Source organism: Tupaia chinensis, unplaced genomic scaffold, assembly GCF_000334495.1.
Source record: "Tupaia chinensis unplaced genomic scaffold, TupChi_1.0 Scaffold000691_1, whole genome shotgun sequence".
Classification (NCBI taxonomy): Eukaryota; Metazoa; Chordata; class Mammalia; order Scandentia; family Tupaiidae; genus Tupaia; species Tupaia belangeri.
This window is the reverse complement of record NW_006160214.1, coordinates 793735-816610: the sequence shown is the minus strand read 5'-3', so window position 1 is coordinate 816610 and position 22876 is coordinate 793735. Positions and strand designations below refer to the sequence as shown.

Here is a 22876-nt window from a genome sequence, read left to right as displayed (position 1 = left end):
GACCATATTATAAAGATAGTTATAATGTTAAAAGCAAATATACATAAGAAAACATTGGGACCAGTAGGTGGCGTGGTGGTTAAGATGCTGGACACTCCCACATGGCCGACCGCAGTTCGAGTACCGGACCTGGTGGCTTGCTTTCTGACTTTCCCTCTCTCTCTCTCTGTGTATCTCTCTCTGGTCAAATTGAAATAAATGAATGAATAAATAAAATTAAATAAATAATTATCAAAAAATATTTTTAAAAAATAAAAGAAAACATATCTTAGTAGATTTATATCCTACAGTCTAATAAGCAGGCATTCATAATCTCTTAGTGACATTGATTTCAGCTCTTCAGGCCTACTACAATTTCTCACTCTACCTGTGAATAAAATAGAGAGTCTGAGAGCCATACAATGCACATCCTATAAATCTTTTTTTCTGAAGATTTTGCTAGAAGTTCTGTGCTCTCACCAGAGAAAAAGAGAGAATGCAACCTAATGGTCATGGTCATGCTACAATCCCTTCTCCTCCATTTCTCCATACTGTCAGGATTTGGGGCACACATGCACCCAGTGTGGTTTTCAAGCTACCAGAGCTGGGACTTGAAATGCATAGCTGGCAATGTGGGTTCCAGCTCCCTTAACCACTAGACCATGGGTTAGCCTGAGAGCCCTATAAATTTTTTAAAAAATCTTTCCCAACGTGGTTTTTCTAGTTCCCTGAGCACATAGGAAATCTGTATCAATCCTCTTGACTTTCTCTAAGTTCATCAATAAAATGTCCCAGACTTTGCAGCTTGAAAAACATGCAGTGTGTGTGTGTGTGTGTGTGTGTGTGTGTGTGTGTGCATGCATGTGCCCAAATCCTTCAAGGAAAATGGAGAAGGAATTATGGCATGGCCATCCCCCTCTCCCCCAAAAAAGGGGTGCTTTTTCACTTTCCCTCTCTCTCTCTGGTCTCTGTCTCCCATGAACACACATGCCCTATGGCAAAAATTTTAAAAAAGGGCAATAAAAATATCAGTCATGTTAAAAGTAAATATATAATAAATAAGAAAAATAGTTATTAAAACAGCCTCGAATGAGTCTTTTTTTTTTTTTTTTTAAGAGCGATTTTTGCTATACACTGGCCAGAGACACAGAGACAGAAAATAAGAAATCACTCCACAGGGAATGGCCACACCATAATCTCTTCTCCTCCATTCTCCTCTCAGAATTTTGGGCATGTACACACATGCACTGTTGAGTTTAAGCCACCGAGTCCAAGCCTTGAACCACAGTGAGAGTCCAGTGACATAACCATTATGCCATCTGCTGGTCCCTCTTTTATTAAAAATATATATATTTTTGCTACCACATGTGTGCACTTGCCAGAGAAGGGTAGACAGAAAGAGAGGAAAAGTGAAAAATCACCTCCTGAGGGTCAATGGCCATCATGCAATCCCTTCTCCTCCACTCTCCTCTTAGGATTTTAGACAGGCATGCATATATGCCTGACATGTTTTTCTTTTCTTTTTTTTTTTTTTTAAAGAGAGAGATGTTTTACTATAGGGCGTGGGCACTTGCCAGAGAGACAGAAAGCAAGAAATTACCCCCCAAGGGGGATGGTCAAACCACAATCCCTTCTCCTCCATTCTGTTGGGATTTTGGATGTGCAAACATGCGCGTGTGCCTGGCATGAGTTTCAAGCCGCTGGGTCTGGACTCGAACCTCAGTCGATTATGTGGGAGTCTAGCAACTTAGCCATTATGCCACCTTCTGATCCCAGCGCCTGACATGTTTTTCAAGTCACCAGGTCTGGAACTCAATCACGAAGTCAGCAATGTGGAATCCAGCCACCTTTACCATGCCACCACCTGGTCCATTCTTTTAAAATCCAGTACATTCTTAAATTTTTAAACTGACAATTTTAAGATGGCAAAGATATTTTTCATTATCCCAAAGTAATTTGCAAAATCACTACGAAGCACATCTATAAACACGTTCAACTTACTGGTCTGTTTTCATCATTTTGTAAAGATAGAAACTGAACTTGAGGTAATGTTATCTCCTTAATCTCATCATTATCTCTTAATCTATAAAGTCTGTTCCATAATTTAAATTCTTCTTCTGATAGTAACCAATTTTTCTTCAAGTTACTTTGCCTTATTCCTGTAAGTTAAAAAAAATAGTTTAATAGAGGTTAAAAAATATCCACAAGGTAAATACAAACAGACAAAATTAACTTAAGCTTTCTACCCCTCTGATACATACCTCTGCTAAATCAGTGATCTATTTCTTAAAACTAGAGGTCTCCATATAATATCACTATTACCACTTCCTGCTTTTATATACTTCCTAAACCTCTCTCAAATGTTGGAAGTACTATTTAGGAGCTAATCTTTCTAGTGACTATGAACAGGACAGAATCAGGTAGCTAGTTTCTCAGGCCCTATTCTTTCGGACTTTCCACTTTCTTGTTTAAGAACTGGCCTGAAATAGAGTCAGATAACAAATAAAAACCAGTATTATGATTCTAACATAATAGTTTTAGAAAGGTTAACTAAAGCTTGAAGTGGGGGGAAAGACCAAGAGTAAAAAGGGCTTTTAGCTTGAGGGCAACAACCAAAAAAAGGCTAATACTAAAAAGTTTAAATCTTATATGGGAGATAAGGGGAGAACATGAGGAATAAAGAGTAAGCGGAATAGAACTGTCACTTAAAAAAAAACTCTCTAGAAATGTATTATTTGGGACCAGCAGATGGTGTAATGGCTATGTCGCCGGACTCCCATGTAGTCAGGCACAGTTCGAGTCCTGGACTCGGTGGCTTAAACTCACGCTAGGCACATGTGCGTGTGTGCCCAAGATCCTGAGAGGAGAATGGAAAAGGGATTGTGGCATGGCCATTCCCCCTGGGGGACTTTTCTCGCTCTCTGTCTCTTTTTCTGGTGCGTGCATGCACCCTATAGCAAAAACCTCCAAAAAAAAGCATTATTTATTCTTCTGTGCTTGTTTGTTTCTTTTTTATTATATAGGGTGCACGTGCTCACTGAAGACACAAAGAGTGAGTGAGAGAAGTACCGGGAATGGTCAGCCTGCAATCCCTTCTCCTCCCTCTTTACAGAATTTTGGGAACACATGCATGCATGCTCAGCATGTTTCTTAAGGCACTGGATCTGAGACTCAAACCATTAGATAGACCATGTGGAATTCAGCTACTTTAACCACCAGGCCATTGAGCTGGCCCTCTAATAGTCTATAAAAGAAATTAATTTTCAAACTGGAAAGGATAAATAGTACAAGGTAAGAACTGTTACCCAATATAGTTGAGGCAAAAAGCTGAAAGAATTCTAAATTAAGAATTTGGAAAGTTCTGTCTCAGCTATTCCCAAAACCTGTGCGACAGGTTTTTTAAAAATGACTTCTCTGCATCTGTCTCATCTAAAAAATAAGGATTTCAACTAAATGTTCTCTTGAGTTTCTTTCAGATCTGACAGAGAAGCTTTAAGACTTTAGAAATAGGAAGGTACTCCTATGTCCTAGTCACTGAAAATTAAATTTGGATCTCTAGGACCAGATGAATTATATAGTAATGCACAGAAGATTTACGAAGATAATTTTGGCCAGATCAATCACTGATTCTTGAAAAGTCAAGAATGGGTAAGGAAAAAGTAGAGTAAAATGAACATTAGCTAATATTTTCTCAATATATTAAAAAGAACAAATTCCAAATTTTACTAAGAAAATTTGCCATTCATTCCTACTAATATCTTATAAATATTAAATATAAAATAAACACATGATTACTAAAAATAATTGATCTAACCTAGCCAAGTTTTGATGCTATTATTAATTTTGCAAATTGAAGAAAACTCAAAAGACATACTATGTTTTCATTTTAACCAAATATTTGGCAAAATCTCATAAAAGGACAAGTGTATTCTGATTAAGTGGATTTGAGTTAAAGGGAAGAAAGTTCACAAAGTTAGTGAGTCCAAAGCAGGTTACTAGGAGAGTAAGGACATGGAAACCTTATGGTATGAAAATGGAACAAACAGCTGAACAAATTTGAGGGGTATGGTCTTCAAATAAATATTGCCCCAGCCTGGTGGTGTGGCCAGTAGCAAAGCATACTGCAGTGCTGGAAGCTACATGGACAAACATAGATTTATATCGCTGGGTCAGCCAGAAAACACACAGAGGATGTGTGTGCAGAGCCCAATGAGCTGGACGATTGGGGGTCACAGTGTGACAAGACTCTGCAGAGGGTACGTCTCTGTTTCATGTACACACATACACACACTATCATGAATTAAAAAAAAAGACAAAAAAAAAAACCCTGTTATGTAGGTAAACCAAGGATGAAAACTGCACTTTATATCTAAAAAACAAAACTAGATAAATAGGAAAAATATACGAAGAGGTAAATTTTTTTCAATGTAAGGAAGACTCTTATAGTATACATTGTGGTTTGACAACTGAATGAACCCTATAAAGAAATACAATTCTAATTAATAGAGATATTCAAGTTAGGACTGCATGCACCTTTCACAAGAATGCAGCAGAAGCATTTCTACCTTATAAATAATTAGACCAGATAATCCTCAAGATTTCTTCTAAATCTTAAAATAAAACTATTTTATTTTTATAATTATTGAAAAAAATCATTAAAGTCCAAAAATAAAACTTCCCCCCTATTTTTATAGTGCAAATAAGTTAAGACTCTTTTTTTAAAAAAAAAATTGTCAGAGGGCGTATATGCTCTCCAGAGACACAGAGGGACAGAAAGTACCTCACAATGGCCTGTGGTCATGTTGCAATCCCCTCTCCTCCTTTTGTCCTTCCTATGGAAATTTCAGGTGTGCTGCACATGTGAGCGCACACACACACAGCCACCCAATGTGTTTTTTTTTTTCCTTTTTTGGAGAGGCTTTTGCTATAGGGCGTGTGTCCTCACCAGACAGAGAGAGAAAGAAAGAAAGACAGAAAGCGAGAAATCACCCCCCAAGGGGGATGGCCACGCCGCAATCCCTTCTTCTCTATTCTCCTCTAGGGATCTTGGGCACGTACGCACATGCGCCCGGCATGATTTTTAAGCCACTGGGTCCAGGACTAGAACCACAGTCGACTACATGGGAGTCCAGCGACAGAGCCATTATGCTAAATGCTGGTCCCCTCAATGTGTTTTTCAAGCCATTGGGGCCAGGATTCGAAATGTGGTTTGCCATGTGAGATCCAGCTCCCTCAACCACTAAGCTATGGGGCTGGCCTTTCAAGACCTTTTCTTGATATTCCAGAGTCTACAGTTCTTAAGCTATTATAATAATACTCTCATCATTAACCATGCTCGTGGAACCAAATAATTTCTTTTTCAGTCTGAATATCTAATAACTTTATCAAAACTTGCCACAATGTGGTGGAAGGATAAATTTAAAAAAAAATCTCCTTTGTGAAAAGAGATTTTCATCTCCCTTTTTCACTAAATTATTTATAAATCCTTCTTTCAATCCTTTATATGTATGTAAATTATTTAAAGGTCAAGTAAACCTCTACCTAGCTTTTCAAACCAGAAATGATTTTCTTAAGGGTATAGGACTTATCTCTTTGAAATGTAAATATCAAGGAAGACAGTGTCCTTAGCTACCTATCAGCATGGGAGTTTGGCCTAGGCACCCTTTTAGGAGCTGCCAGTATCTGCTTGTCACAGAGAGAAGTTTTATTATTCCTTTGAATAAAGGCAACTAGCTATATAAATGCGCACTTCAATTACTAGGTGAATTTGGGATAAACCATGGAAGAATGTTGAGCAAATCCTTTTATAGGAAAACAGGTTAATGTTGAGAATTATGGGAAGGGTTGCACAATGGCTTGGGGGGTAAATATGAGAGAATCTCTTTTTGTTTTTGTATTAGCTTAGATTATCTACAAAGCACATTGTAATCTGGTTTAATGTTTATTCAATAGTAATATTCTTTTCTTTTGGTGCAGCAGTAATGCAACATTAATGCCGAGGCCACATGAGAAGGTACATGGTTCACTTCCCAAGGTCCCTCTGGACACACTTGGGGTGGCCCATGGCATAAAGACTCTGTTGAAGGTGACTCTCTCTCTCTCACTCTCAGACAGAAGAAAGAAAAAAAAAAAAACAAAACTCATTAAAAAAACTGGTTCCTTTCTCTTACTCTGTAGAGCAGAGTCTCTGAGTTTGTAACATATGTTCAATTTTTCCATCATGGGTTTCTATCACTCTAATCTGCCAAAATCACCTTCCCTTTGCTATCTGAATAATCTCTTTTCCTTTCCAAAGAAAACACACATAATACTTTTCAAAATATGATCTGTTACTCGGGAACCAGCAGTTAGCGTAAAGGTTATGTCACTGGACTCCCACATAGTCGACCGCGGTTCGCGTCCCGGACCCCGTGGCTTAAAACTCACGCCGAGTACGTGTGCATGCGTGCCCAAGATCCCGAGAGGAGAAGGGATTGCGGCATGACCATCCCCTCTGGGGGGTGATTTCTCGCTTTCTGTCTCTATGTCTCTCTCTGTCTGTCTGGCGAGCACACTCGCCCTATAGTGAAAACCTCTCCAAAAAAAAATACATTGAAAAAAAAAAAGAAAAATATGATCTGCTACTTAAGAACAGAAAGAACAAATGTAGATGTCAAATGCAACATTTTTTATTTACCATCTCTACTGGAAACGATTGAAGATTTCCGATGCAGGTTCCGAGAAGACTTCTCTGGTTCATAAACACCATGTGTGATGAACATTTTGTGTAATTCTGGATTGACTCCATCAGGAACCATTCGTGGACTTCCTTGGTAAAAATGAAGGACCTGCCTGTTACCTGAAATAGCTTTATAAATATTTCTTTTGTTGGACTGACTCTGATTATATGTCTGCAGAAAAACAAATATAAAATGTCATGTTACTTTATTTCTGTAATAATCATTTTTAGTCATCATAAGCAATTATTAGTTTGGATTTACTATAAGCAAAAAAAAAAAATTAAACCCTGATAAGCTAAATAAAGAGCAGAATTTCTCTTTCTTTTCTTTTCTTTCATTTTTTTTTTTTTTTTTTTTTAGCTTTTGGCATGTGCACTTGCCAGAGAAACAGAAAAACAGAAATCAAGAAATCAACACCCCCCTCCCCCCATCCCCCCGGCTCTGGGGAGTATGGCCATGCCTGCCTCAATCCTTTATCCATTCTCCTCCTCTCAGGATTTTGGGCACAGACACACATGTGCCCAGCCTAAGTTTTAAACCACTGGGTCTGGGACTCAAATCACAGTCAACTAAGTGAGAGTCCAGCATCATAATCATTACACCATCTGCTGGTCCCAAGAAAAAATTTCTGTTTCTTGAATTTCAAAACATATTAATAAACTTTTACATTAACTCTTGATGAAAATCATTTTGGGACCAGCAGATGGTGTAATGGTCACATCGATGGACTCCTAGTTAGTAGGTCCCAGACCTGGTGGCTTAAAATTCACAGGTGTGTGTATGTGTATGCCCAAAATCCTGAGAGGAGAATGAAAGAGAAGAGATTATAGTGTGGTCATCACCCCTGGAGCGTGATTTCTCATTTTCTGTCTCTCTGTCTCTCCGGCAAGTGTGCATATCCTATAGCAAAATTATCTCTTTAAAAATACAAAAATTCAAAATTGATTATAGGAACCAGTAAGTGATGTGGTGGTTAAAGCTGCAAACTACCACATGGCCGATCACGGTTCCAGTCCTGGACATGGCAACTTGCAAATCATGCCAGGCATATGGATATGTGTGCCCAAAATCCCAGGAGAATAGAGGAGAAGGAATTGTGGTATGGTTATCCCCACTGGTGGGTGATTCCTCACTTTCTCTCTGTCTGTCTCTGACTTCTGTCCCTCTCCAGTGAGCACACACACCTTATGGCCAAAAAAACTAAAAAAAAAAAAAAATCCAGGAAACTATTATTATAAAAGCCTACCTTAGCAATTACATAATAGAAAGGAAATCTATTTTTTATTTATTATATTGCTGTTTATTTATTTATTCTAGAGGTTTCTGTCTTAAGGCACATGCCTACACTGGAGAGAAAGAGACAGAGATAGCAAGATAGAAAGTGAGAAATCACCTCCTGGGGGGATAGCCACACCACAATCCCACCTTCTCCATTTACTCCTCCCAAGATCTTGGACATGTATACATACGCACACAGTGTGATTTTTAAACCACCAGGTCTGAGACTTGAACCGCAGTAGGCCATGCGGGAGTCCAGTGACATGACAGCTATACCATCTTCTGACTCCTTAATCCTTACTCCCCTGAGGAAATCTTGACAGGATTAAATAATGAATCTGAAGCACTTAGAACAGCATAGCACAGAGTAAGTGCTTATTAAATGTGGGCCCTTACTACTATTTTATAGCTAAGAAAATTAACATCTGAATAGACAAGTGACTGAAGATCCTTTGACCAGACTTCACCCTCCTGCTACCCAGTCTAGCCGGGAGTCAGGATAAGCCAATCAGCAACCATCTACATCTAAGTTAAAAGCAGCCCCTTTCATGGCTTTCGACCACAGAAGACTTTTCTGCCCAGACTTCACCTTCCTGCTCTCCAGTCTAGCCAAGAGCCAGGAAAAATACGTATAATCCATCAGATGACCAGAAACCACTGCAGGGGCATAAGAAGTATGAGAAATGAAGAAAATATCTCTACTCTAATGGAAAAGAATAACCCCTCTTAGTCCACAAAGAATACAAGGGAACTCATGGAAATGTCAGATAAAGAATTTAAAATATTCATAGTGACAAAGCTAACCGAGATACAAGAGAATAGAGACAATGAACTCCAGAAGATGCAGGAGAAAAGAGACACTGAGTTCCAGGAGGTGAGGAAGTTCTTGCGCTATCTGAGAGAGGAGATACACATCATAAAAAAGAATCAAATGGAATTGTTAGAGATGAGATGAAGGCTATAATACAGGAAATCAAAACTTCTGTTGAAAGTATCAAAAGCAGATTAGACCATGCAGAAGATCGAATCTCAGATGTAGAAGACAGAACCTCTGACCTAGAAAATTTCACCAAAAAGACTGAGAAAAGAACCCCCCCAAAAAATGAAAATAACATATGAGTTATACTAGATACTATTAAACGCCCAAACATCTAGATTATTGGTACCCCCAAAGATGAAGAAAGGTATAGATAATCTATTCCATGAAGTCCTGGAAGAAAATTTTCCAAACCTAGAGAGGCACTCAAATATCCAGACCCAAGAAATACAAAGGACTCCACATAGAAACTACCCAAGAAGATCTTCCCTGAGGCACATCATAGCCAGATTGACCAAGACTACAGACAGAAACAAGATACCAAAATTGTCAAGAGAGAAATGTCAAGTTCCTTTCAAAGGATAACACATAAGGCTAACATCAGACCTCTCACTGGAAATAATACAAACAAGGAAAGAATGGGAAAATAGGGACCAGCAGTTAGCGTAAATGGATGTTGCTGAACTCTCATGTAGTCGACCGAGGCTTGAGCTCTGGACCCGGTGGCTTAGATTCACACCGGGTGCGTATGCGCACGTGCCCAGGATCCCGAGAGGAGAATGGAGGAGAAGGGATTGTGGTGTGGCCATCCCCTGGGGGTGGGGGAATTTCTTGCTTTCTGTAGCAAAAACCTCTACAAAAAATTTTAAAAAGAATGGGAAAATATATTCAAAGTGTTAAGTGAGAAACAATTTCAACCAAGAATACTATACCCAGAAAGATTATCTTTCATATGGGGAAAAAAAGACAAAAACATTCTCAGATAAGCAAAGCTTGAAATAATTTATCAACACCACACCAGCTCTCCAAAAAGTGCTGAAAGGAGTGCTATACCAGGAAAACCAAAGTTGGACACACAGAAATAAGAGTACAAGACACAACCAAAAGAATGTCCAGCCTAATGGTGGGGACAAGTCCAGAGCTGGATCTTAACTTCCAGAGTTTAAATGGAAAGATCAGACCACAGTAACAATGCAAATTCAATGGAAAAGAGATAAATTACATGAGTCTGAGCTAGTGAAATAGAATTTTTTTTTTACTTTAGACTAAAACATTACTCATTCTCTTCTATGCTTTGATTTCCTTATTTAAGGGTTTTTGTCTTCTCTTGAACTGTTGATAGGTTTATTTACCTGCTAAAATCCTATACTTTTTCCTGGCTTTAAGTTTTAAGCAAATTTTTCTTAACATTTTTTGAAATTGATCTATTAAAACTAAAACTTGATTTTTGAAATTAAAAAATGCATTAAAAAATACCTATTAACACCTATTTAATGACTGCAGTAAGCTATACAGACCCAGCGAGGTGCTACTTTATAGTATGTTCACTTTACTTACTGATGTTTACGCCTAAAGTCAGACATGTGTTATTAAATATGTATATATCAACTGTGGTTCATATTGAAAGTCTTTAAACTAATTAAGATCTTTAGTGATACAATAAAATATTGAAAAATAAATAAATAAAAAAATAGAGAAGTGACTTGACTAAAGGATAAAATTAGAATCTAATTCTGTTTGTTGATGATACACAGCCTATACAACATTTCATGTATTAGGATCACTTTATGAATAAATAAGTCTCATACAAAGTCTATAATCACATGAAAAGCATTAGGGAAAATAATTCATTTTTCAGAATGACTTTAAATGATATATTACACATCTTAAATCAAAATTTAAAAGGTATTACAGTTGGGCCAGCAGGTGGCATAGAAGTTTAAGGTAGTTCAAGTCCTAGATTGGTTGCTTAAAAATCACACCAGATGCAAGTGCATACATGCCCAAAATCCTAAGAAAGGAATGGAGAAGGGATTAAGGCACAGTCATCCTCACCAGGAGGTCATTTCTAACTACTTTCCCTCTCTCTCTGTTCTCTCTGGTGAGTGCACATACTCCACAGGAAAAAGATAAATCTAAAAAAAGTATCGTAGCTGATGAAAAGTCCCTTAATGTCGAATTATATATTTAGACGGTAATCCTAATGAATTAAAGCCAGCTAATACTTTAGTGTGACAATATAAAGTAATATTAAGGATAACATCATACTTAGGAAGGTCTGTCACGTAAGACTGCAGCAAAGTATGAATATAATTCAAATTCTATGTCACTTAGAAAAGGCATCATCAAACTTCCCTGAAGGGCCAGATGGTAAATATTATAGGTCTTCTAGGCCACGTGCTGTTTTTGATGCATATTCTTTGCTTTGTACTTATTTTGCTAGCCCTTTAAAATGGAAAAACTATTCCTTATTCACTATAGTTTAAAAACAAAAAATCTAATACAAAACTGGGGGGTGGGAGTGGATAAACCACTTTCCTACAGATTGTTTCAATACTGAATGCTAAAATATTTGTGTTTGGGCTGTATTTTTAAAATTTCAAATATTAAAATCATGTTTTTACAAGTCTACTTACACGCTCTTCTCGTCCTTCAGCAAGGATCACAACAATCCTGCCTTGACGTTTGCGGCCAGTTCTACCCATTCGCTGTACAAGACGAATTGGGCTCTTCTGGGCATCAAAACATATGATAAGATCAACTTCCCCTATATCCAAACCTTCTTCACCAACACAGGTAGAAACCAATGTGTTATAACCACCATCACGAAATTGTTTCACTACCTAAAATAAAATTATTAAAAGATAACTAGATGAAAATGTAAGAGAATTTTAATCAAAGCATATTTTCCCCTACCAACTCCAAAATATTATCAAGAAAGTATCTCTCAAAACAAATTAGATATTGGGAACCAGCAGTTAGCGTAATGGCTATGTCGCTGGACTCCCACGTAGTCGACCGCGGTTCGCGTCTCGGACCCGGTGGCTTAAATCTCACGCCGGGCGCGTGTGCGTGCGTGCCCAAGATCCCAAGAGGGGAATGGAGGAGAAGGGATTGCGGCGTGACCATCCCCCCTGGGGGGTGATTTCTCGCTTTCTGTCTCTATGTCTCTGTCTGTCTGGTGAGCGCACGTGCCCTATAGCGAAAACCTCTCCAAAAAAAAAAAAAAAAAAAACAAATTAGATACTAAATTCACAATTGTCAATTTGACTATTGAAATATAGACCTACCTAACTAATCTATAAGCATTGCATAGAGTTTATAAAATTCAAGTCTAAAATTTCCCTCAAAACGTCATGGTACTGAAAAAATTTGTAATATCTCATTCAGAACATGGGGTTACCTTAAATACTACCATGGTTTCTTTTGACCATACTTTTAAAATAAAATTTTTAAAGACCCAAAAGAAGAGAGCGCATTATTTGTTTAGAACAAATTATCGAAGTGACTTACAATAAAATGATAAACCTTTATTGATGGCTCTATAGTATTTCACTTAATGTCTAGGAAACTCTATGTTCATAGAGTATGTTCATAGATAATTAAAACTGAGTGATAGGAAGTAAAGAAACTTACACATGGTACAGCCAGGGATTCCGACCAAGGTAATGTGATTCCAAAGTCTTTCTGCTTAACCATTAAATTTAGCTTTACTTTAAAAAAGAAGTTTTAAAGCTATCTATAACACATTTTATGGTCTTTCAAAGTAAGGTTTTTTTGTTTGTTTTTCTTGGCTAGGGGACATGTGTGCTCACTGAAGGGGCAGGAAGAGAGGGAGAGAGAATGAGAAAGTGAAAGCATCCCCCATAGTCATGCCATAATCCTTTCTGTTTCTCCCACCTTTAAGAATTTTGTGCATGTGGGTGTGCACATGCGCTCAGTGGTTTTCGTTTCTGGGGTTTTTTTTCCTGCCTATTTTTTATTATTATTAAAGGTTTTTGCTTTAGGGTGTGTGCTCACTGGGGAGAGAAAGACACACAGAGACAATGAGAGGGAAAGTGAGAAATCACTCTCTAGGGGGATGGCCATACGACAATCTCTTTTCCATTCTCCTCCGAGAATCTTGGACACACGTGCACTCATGCCCAGTGTGATTTTCAAGCTACTGGGTCTAGGATCCAAACTGCAGTTGGCCGTGTGGAGTACAGTGATGTAACTGCTACACCACTGCTGGTCCCATAATTTTTAACCTTCTAGGTCTGATACTCAAACCATGAAAAAGGCTATGTGAGATTCTGGCTTTTTTTTTAATTAATTAATTTATTTAATTTCATTTGTTTGTTATAATTATTATTTTTAATTTTACCAGAGAGAGAAAGAAAAAGTGAAAGTGAGAAAGCAAGCTGTCAGGTCTGGGACTCAAACCACAGCCAGCCATGTGGGAATATGGCACCTTTAACGACCATGCCATCTGGTGGCACCTCTGGCTGTCTTAACCATCAGGCCATGGACTTGATCCAAAAATACTCTTATTTTATTAGCATGTTTATTGTAAAATTATCTTTAAGTAGCCAATTCAACCATGAGTTAGAAAAAGTATAAGTGGGGACCAGCAGTTAGCATAATGGCTATGTCGCTGAACGCCCACGTAGTCGACTGCGGTTCGCATCCCAGACCCAGTGGCTTAAAACTCATGCCGGGCGCGTGTGCATGGGTGCCCAAGATCCCGAGAGGAGAATGGAGGAGAAGGGATTGCGGCGTGGCCATCCCCCCCTGGGAGGTGATTTCTTGCTTTCTATCTCTCTGTCTCTCTCGGTCGGTCTGTCGAGCGCACGCGCCCTATAGCAAAAAACTCTCCAAAAAGAAAAAAACGTATAAGTGCAAAGATAATCCATTGTATTTTTACTTTCATCATCTCCAAAATTAATTACCTCAAAAAAAAAATTACCTCCAATTGCTCCTTTTGGGTAAAACCCTTCATGCTTTTCCCAGCAGCATGGCCAACAAAAGTCATTACTCTAATAATAGGCTGATGCTGTAAAAGCATTTCTGCAATTTCTTGAACGCTATCTCGAAATGAAGAGAAGATCATCACTCTGGTCTCATCACACTTCTTTTCAGAGGTGTTTTTAGCTATATAACAAAAAATATTTTAATTACAACTTTTTAAAAAGCATTTAGATAAGAATTAGTTCCAAAGATAAGCCTGAAACTACATACAAATAAAAAAAATTTTCAACACATCTTGAAACTTTGCCTTTTTTTTTTTTCTCACTACATTCAGCTCCCCATTTCTCACTGGCTGTCAGAAAATAAAATCCTAAGCAAATCAAATAAATGATCCAAATCAGTTTTGATCAGTCTTTCAATTTTGGCCTTATGTCTGTTACTCCCCTTACCTTCTCAATAGTTAGAAGCACAAAACCGTAAAGCTCCCACAAATTTCGTAAGTCTTCTCTTTTCTTTAGTTTACTAAAGGCAACGTCTTAATCCAGACTATCTATTCTGTCCCTGAATCTATTATACTTTCAAATTTCCCAAAGTTAAATTAAAAATATACCCTACAGTCAATTTCAAATCTGCTCCCAATGTCTGTGCTTAGGAAATAATAGAATACACTAAAAAGAACATCATCTCTGTGCCTGAGCCACTTACTCTCTGGGTGATGAGGGCTATGATATTTAATCTCTAAATTTTGGTTTCATCATATCTAAAATGGACAGACAATTAAATGAAATAAAGTATGCAGTTTTGCACACAGCAATTGGCTTATAATGGCAAGTTGTGTCAGCTTTTGGTTATTACTTGTTTTCTCTTGTTTTAAGGCTTACCTTGGAACTTGGACAATCCTCTTTTCTTCCTTATGATTTATATTACATTAAAAATGATGTGGGTCGAGTATACTACACTAAGAATTTTGTATATTAACTCATTTAATCTTTGTAACTTTAAGAACTAAATTAGTAGATATAAACTTGCAATATATAAGGAGAAAAAAGTAAGATTTGACATAGCAGTTGTAGCAATTAAAAATTATGCTCAATAAACCTCCAATGAGTCATTCTAACATCAGTCTTCTGTATTTGGCCAGCTCCTCAATTTCCACTTTCCTTGCAAAGCCTCTCTTTCAGTTTGCTGAGCCTGCCTTTCTACCCTCATTCCCCTTAAGCTCCTTCCACCGCAGCAACGATAACTTCCATACTGCCAAACTCAATAGCCGGACTTCTCAGCAGAATTTAACACAGTGTACTCTGTTTCCTCTGACACTTTTCTTTTTCTTCTTTTTATTTTCCATCTCAAGCTACCTGGTAGCTTTTCTTTCTTCTAACCTTTAAATGTTGGTATGCTTCAGGACTGTATTTTGGACCCTCTCATGTAAACTGTCTTCATAATGATTCACATCCACTGTTGAAACTTTAAATATTACTTTTATCCTGATGACTCCAAAATTTATTCACACTTATGTACATATACAAAAGTATTTCAGGCTATTCTTCCAAGATCCAGATTCATTTAATCAACATCTAACTTACCTCTCTACTTAGATGATTTAAAAGCATTTAAACATATTTGCTCTTCTCTATGTGGTTCTTTTTATTTTAATTGACTGTAATTGTTTCTATAGTGTACAATATATTTTATTATATGTACACATTGTGGAATGATTAAATTAAGCTAGTGAAGATATTACCTCACATACTTATTTCTATGTAGTTCTTAATTTTTCTTTGCTCATATAATCATTTGCATATACACATTTTATACAACCGTACGATTCCATTTCTCCCCCTCATACCAACTGTCCAATCCATCAACCAATACGGTTGGTTCCAACTTCAACATGTATCTAGAATCTAGCCACTTCTTAGCACCTCCACCACAACCGTCACTGACCCTTTTAAAATGCAAATCAGATCATGTCATTCTACTGCTAAAAATGCCTCTGTAAGGGTTTCACAAAGCACAAACATTCACAGATTAAAAACAGAAATTCTGATGTGGCCTACTAACTTTATAACCCGGCCTCTGGGCATTTCTTACCTATACCATTGTTATCCTCATTCACACTACTTTAGCCACAGTCATCAGTTTGCTGATCCCTAATCATACCAAGAACTCTACTGCCTCAGCGTCCTGAATCTGCTATTCTCTCTGCCTGGATTGTGGCTCTCCCCAGAAATATATAAGACTTGCTTCCTCATTTCCATCAGGAATCAGTTCAACTTTACTCTAAAAACATACCTTCTCTAACCACTCTATCTAAAAACAGCACTCCTCCATGACTCTCTCCTTACCCTCTTTATTTCCCTTCCCATTATATTGTATACCATTTTACTGTCAGCTTCCTCTATTCTAAATTTTCCTTTTCATATAACACCATATTCTTAATATACTAACTAGTCCCTTTCCACCTTCTGAAATCTCTTAGCACTTTTTAACATTGTTATACAAGGTAATTAAAACTCTACTTTCTTCATAAGAAGTGTTAGCACAAACTAAAGAACTAAGTTTTAGCTCTAATTTTGTCTTGCCTTGAAGCTACTAAATATGACTTACCATTCCATGACTTGAAGTGTTCAACTACAATTTCTTCCAATTTTTTTAACTTTGGATGACTATAGAAAAAAATTTTGTTTTTGTCACCTGCAAAAAGAAAAAAATTTTTTTATATTTAATTAATGTACGCTTTTCCAAAAAAAATATGTCAATATTGACTTCTCTTTTTATTTAAACAGTCAGTAGCCTCTTGTTAGCGCATAAGTTTTACTGTAAAATAAACTTTAAATTTTTATGAAAATTTCATTCCGAGAGAAAATCCAAACAGCAATCAAGGAAAAAAATACATACAGTAATTCCTCTTAATCATAGGGTACATGTTCCAAGATTCCTGAAACCCTGGATAGTCCTATCAGATGGGGAAGTATTATGACAGGATTCTGGGTTCTCGTGCCCAGATACTACAGATTAGAGACCTATCCCAAGGCAGAGAAAAGAAAAGCAAGACAAAAAGGGTTGGCGAGTCACCAGGAAGCAACTATACCAGGATTGGGGTTAGGTTTTTTTTTACTGTGGGGTCTTGCTGTGAATATCTAGGAAGAGAGGTCTATCACTATAGCTGGCTACATTGTTGTGTTCATGGGCTTTTGTTGCCCTTATGCACTTCTTGCCTAGTAAAGTGAACTCAAGAGCCCAGTAGGGGCATATGATATACATGCCTAGTGAGGATTTTGACACAAGTTTGTATATAGGGATGAGTTTGCCAATACTGGCTGAACACCTCCAGAAGATGCTCAAATATTCCAAAAGTCAGGAGGGTATCTGTGTGCACATGCATTACTGTGGAATGGGAAGAAAGTAATATTCTCCAGGTCCTTTAATGACAGTTGAGGCAGTAAAAGTCAGATACAACCTTTGCCCTATTGGCACCAGAAGCCTGGCTGCAACCCCTGACAATGGTGAGTGATATATCAGCTGCCCTTCTCTTTGGTGCCTTGGGAATTCCTGCTCATAGGTGTCTGACTACCTATAACATTAGGACCAAATCCTATATACAACTGTGTTTTCTCGCTCTGATAACCAAGAGGACTACTATATGACCAATGGTCACACAATGTGGACGTGCTGAACAAAGGGATGATTTATATCCAGGGCAGGACAAAGTGGGGTGTCGATTTTAAAACATTACTTAGAATTATGCATATTTAAAATTCCTGAATTCTTTATTTCTGGAATTTTCTGTTTAATATTTTCAGACTACAACTGACTATAGATAACTGAAAACACAGAAAACAAAACCATGGATAAGGAAGGACTACTATATTTAAATTATAAATCAGTTTTTGATAGTCATAAGAATTTTTAGTTCTAGTAATAACTACTAACGTGTATTATACATTTACAGTTTACAAACTTGTTTAAAGTTCTAAACTTTAAACTTGAATATTAATCTTATATTACAAAATAAAGTCTTTAAGCATTTAACACAACTGCTGCTATAGAAATGTAATTACAGACATGTGTATCAATGGAACAAATTTTCAAAATTAACTTTGATGCAAAAAACATGTAATTTAAAGTAAAAGCCAGACCTTTTTGAATACCAGAAATATCACTTGCTGAAGTAGTACGTGCATGAGCAAACATACGCTCTAGATGACTATAGAGTTTCATAAAGTCTTCATTTCGGCTAAGTTCAGTTTTTGCCCGTGTCATTCCTTCAGATATTAAGAAAAGGTTTTTTTAAGTAAATAACTTTAACAGCAAAATTAATCAAAGTTATTGAAAAGATATTAAAATTTGCTATAAATGCAAGTTTTTCAAATTTAAACATGAGGGGCTAGGCAATGGTACAACAGTAATGCAACTAGATCCACATGGAAAGGTCCTGGATTCACATCCTGGAACACATGCAAATCAGGAATGCACATAGATTGCCAGGATCTGGGCTGGCTAAGATTAGGGTGGACTGAGGCATCAAGAGTCAGATGGGGGGACCAGCAGTTAGCATAATGGCTATGTCGCTGGACTCCCATGTAGTCGACCGCAGTTCATGTCCTGGACCCGGTGGCTTAAAACTCACACCGGGTGCGTGTGCATGCATGCCCAAGATCCCGAGAGGAGAATGGAGGAGAAGGGATTGCAGCGTGGCCATCCCTCCTGGGGGGGGGGTGATTTCTCACTTTCTATCTCTCTGTCTCTCTGTCTATCTGGCAAGCACACGTGCCCTATAGCAAAAACCTCTCCCCCCTCCCCCCCAAAAAAAAGAGTCAGATGGGGACCCTTGTTTCTCTCTCTCATGGTAGAAATAAATAAAGTTTAAACATGAAAGCCACCAACTTTTTCCAGTTTCATTTTCAAATATGCATTAATGAATGACTTTCTGTTTTCTAGCAATTTATCAAAAACAACAAAACAAATTATTTCTTTGCTTCCTAAATAAGGCATTTAAAAAAAACTTATTTTTCCTTTTTTTCAGGATAGAGTGCGAGGGCACATGTGAGAGTAAGAGCAGAGGTAAGTGCTCTCCACAAGGTCTGGTCACACTGCGATCCTTTCCTCCAGCCCACAGGATCTTAGGCACTCACATATAGCCCTAGCATGTTTTAGGCCAAGTAGGTTGGAAATTCAAACTGTGTTGCCCTGTAGGATCTGGCTACTCTTAAGCAGCTTATTACTGCTGTACCACTGAGCCAGCCCAAAATAAAGCATTTCCAAGGAATCTAAGCTGTTCAATATCATGTCTTTAACAAAAATAATGAGAGTTACAATTTTTTCTTTTTTTTTGAGAGTTTATTTTCGCTATAGGGTGCGTGCGCTCGCAAGACAGACAGAGAGAAACAGAGAGACAGAAAGCGAGAAATCACCCCCCAGGGGGGATGGTCACGCTGCAATCCCTTGTCCTCCATTCTCCTCTCGGGATCTTGGGCATGCACGCACATGCACCTGGCGTGAGTTCTAAGCCACCGAGTCCGGGCCGCGAACTGTGGTCGACTATGTGGGAGTCCAGCAACATAGCCATTACGCTAACTGCTGGTTCCCGAGAGTTACAATTTCTTTAAATAATTTCACATAATTTACCTTTGGTTCCATCCATAATTCCACAAAGGAAGAAATATAATGATCTTGTTCCCATTTGCTGCAATAACTCATAACCATGATATAAACTAATACATATCGCAAACTCTCCTTCAATTATGCCTTGTTGTAGGCCCTAGAAAAACAAGCATATGTCAAATTTAAGCAGAGGAAAAAATAAAGATACATACTCTATGCCCAAATCACCAGGCCACTAATCTGTAATATTTTCAATATAATCCAAATGACCAGGATAACTATTCCTTTCCATACTATAACTGAATGATTCAATTGAATGGAATGTTACAGAATGTTACTATGGAAAAGGGCCAATGTATTTGCTATATGAGATCTGTTCTTGGGCCAGCCAGTTGGCATGGTGGTTAAGCAGTTGGAGAAAACATGGCCAACTGAGTGCGCAGTTCAAGTCCTGGACCCATTAGCTTGAATAACATGCCAGGTGCATGTGCATGCATGCCCAAAATCAGGAGAGGAGAACACAGAAGGGACTGTAGCATGGTCATCCCCCAGGGGGTACTTTACCACATTCCCTTTCTTTTTCTCTCTCTGTCTGTCTCTCCAGCAAGCACATGCACCCTATAGAAAACCAAAAAATAAGAGAAGAATATTTAAAAATAAAATCTGCCCCTTTTTTCCTTTAATTCAATAGGATGCTTACATATGAAAAAGAATAGGTGAAAGGGAGAAACATTCATCATGTACTGTTTCTCTTTATAGAAAAATTACTATCAGTACACAGATTAATTTGTTCTTTCAAAAGTATTTAAAAAGCACCCACTACATGTAATACAAGCACTGAGCTAGATATCTGAGATACAATGGACATGAAAAGCAAGTCAGATAAGGGTCTATCTTCAGAAATACTACCGCAAAAGGACATATTTGGTCAGACTATTTAACAATAGCATTTAACACCAAGTTATGCCATAAAACTGGCAGTCAAGAAAGTCATGATGCACTTTCATAAAGAAAAATATCTCATGACTTCCCTGATTGTACTAAAAACCACTGTTCTCAGTCCATTCTTGTGCAAACTTATTTAGTCTTAACATGTGGGAATTAGGTACAATTACTACATCCATTTTACAATACAAGAGGTAGTAGTGCAACCAGTATCTAAAGCCCCCAAATTTGGCCCACCGTCTTATGCTTTTAACCACCACTCTCATACAGAAATGATATATGCATTCCTTTTATGGGAGCATATGACAGGTGTATCCATATAAGAGTTTTCAAAGAAGATCACTGGAAATATATTTTAATTATTTCCTTTATTCAAGAGGAAGACTACTGTTTCCTACCTTTTATTTTTCCTACCTTTCCTACCTTTTATCATCAAAATTTAGTTAAAAATACCTACCACAATATTTGGAGATGGGTTTTTCCTAAATTGATCCCTTGCCAGAATTATCTGGTATTTTGTCAGATTGGGTATATCCTTTCTCATTAAGACATTCCTCTGGATCAAAGAACTGGCAAATGCTTCCAAAATCTGCAAATTAAAAGAAAAAAAAGTCTTTCTTTAAATGAAATAATTTTATTGCACTTTATAATATGAGTTCTATTATTTAATAGTTCCTCTTAAAATGAATTTTTATAAATTGTTAGAGCAAAGTAACAATAAAATTTTAAAATACTTGCCATGTATCCCAAATCATTCATCTAGGAGTCAGCACAAGAAATTATTATATCCAACGTTTTAAGAACACGTGTTGGGCCAACAGGTGGCATGGTGGTTAGGGGTGCTGGACTCCCACATGGCTGACTGTGGTTTGAGTCCCAGACCTGGCAGCTTGCTCTCTCACTTTCTCTCTCTCTCTCACTCTTGCTCTTGTACTCTTGCTCTGTCCCTCTCTGGTCAAAATTAAAATAAATAAAGTTAAATAAAATAATTTTTAAAAAAAGAACACGTGTTTATCTCTTTATTCCTTAAGTCCTTCCTATTCTAACCTACACACACTATAATTACTAAGCACTATAAAGGGAGGAGGGTCTTTGATTTATTCACTCTTGCCTCTCAATGTGTAGAACAGTCTGGCACCTAAGTTCTCAGTAAATAGTTGTAGACTGTTGAATAAATTGAAATGCATTGAGAATATTTAATTTCATTCAATAATTCATTTTGTAACAAATATTTATTAGCTATCAATTAGGTATCAAGCATTATCCTAAATGCTGAAGACACAGTGGCTAACCCAAATGAAGTCTCTGTTCTCATACAGTTTACATTCCACTGGAGGGAAGCAAAGGAAAAAAGAAAGACAACTTCAGTCATAAATGTATTTAAGGATGTAAAACACAATAAAATGCTACAGATCTTTGAGGGAAAAGGAATCACTATAAAGTAAGGTAGACCAACACTATCCCTTGGGGAGATAATTAATATATGAACTGTCCTGAGGTATGTCTGTCATGTCTGGCTCTAAGGAGAAAGCATTTCAGAGAGAAAACAGCAGGCAGAAGGTCCTGAAGCAGATATAAGTTTGATAGCACACTGAAGGAAAAAGAGAACTCCAGATGAAGATCTACAGGAAAAATGTGTACTTAATTTTTTAAATTTATGCCTAAGTTTTCTTTCCTAAAATAGGGGTATATGTTACATTTTCCTTTCATCTCTTCCAGCTTTGCTGATCATACTACCTAAAGAAGTAATCAAAAAAATTAACAGAATTTAAATATTTTTTTTTCCTTGTTAAGATTTTTTTGTCATAGGGTGCATATGGTTGCCAGAGAGGAGCAGACAGTCAGTGAGAGGGGAAAGTGAGAAATCATCCCCCAGGGAGGATTGCCACACTGCAATCTCTTCTCCTCCACTCTCTTCCTGGGATTTTGGGCAGGCACGCACAAGTTCCTGGAGTGATTTTCAAGCTGCCAGGTCTAGGACTCAAAACACAATCGGCCATGTGGGATTCTAGCACCTTAACCACCATGCCATCTGCTAGCCCCCAAAATTTAAATTCTTACTGTATGTAATTATACAAATTAATTTTTATATTATAGTTAATAGAATAATATTACCCAAAATAAAATGTATTAAAGAAATAATTACTAGAAAGACTGCCGTATCTTAAAATAATGTTGGGCTAGCCCCAAAACCTAGTGTGTACTTTGTTACTTATATTTGTGCATGCACAAGTGTTATACTACAGTTAAAATGGTTACTTTATTTAAAAAAAAAAAAAAAAAGAAAGAAATTTACCATTTGCTTTAGGAATAATCCACCTTAGTATTTCTCCTTTAAATAGTTAGCTAGTAAATATAAAGCATGGTGTTTATTCCAAAAAAACTTAATTTCAAGAAATTTGTTAACATATTATTTATAGGGTCCAGCCTGTGGCATAATGGTTACAGTGCTGGACTCCCACATAGTCCCAGACCCAGGGCTTAAAACTCATGTCTGGGCCAACAAGTGGCGTGGTGACTGGGGGTGCTGGATTCCCACATGGCCATCCATGGTTCAAGTCCTGGACCTGGAGGCTTGCTCTCT

The 22876-nt window shown here is 37.4% G+C and overlaps 1 protein-coding gene across 1 annotated transcript in view; it reads right to left on the bottom strand.

Annotated features, from left to right (window-relative positions):
• Positions 1-22876, bottom strand: part of FANCM (FA complementation group M) — a 65473-nt gene that overhangs the window by 32272 nt on the left and 10325 nt on the right. The window contains exons 5-12 of the mRNA XM_006160604.3: positions 20750-20881; positions 19372-19504; positions 17883-18008; positions 16351-16437; positions 13742-13926; positions 11430-11636; positions 6656-6869; positions 1981-2138 (exon numbers count right to left, since the gene is read on the bottom strand). Coding sequence (XP_006160666.1) covers positions 1981-2138; positions 6656-6869; positions 11430-11636; positions 13742-13926; positions 16351-16437; positions 17883-18008; positions 19372-19504; positions 20750-20881 — 1242 coding nt within the window. The remainder of the gene's footprint in view (positions 1-1980; positions 2139-6655; positions 6870-11429; positions 11637-13741; positions 13927-16350; positions 16438-17882; positions 18009-19371; positions 19505-20749; positions 20882-22876) is intronic.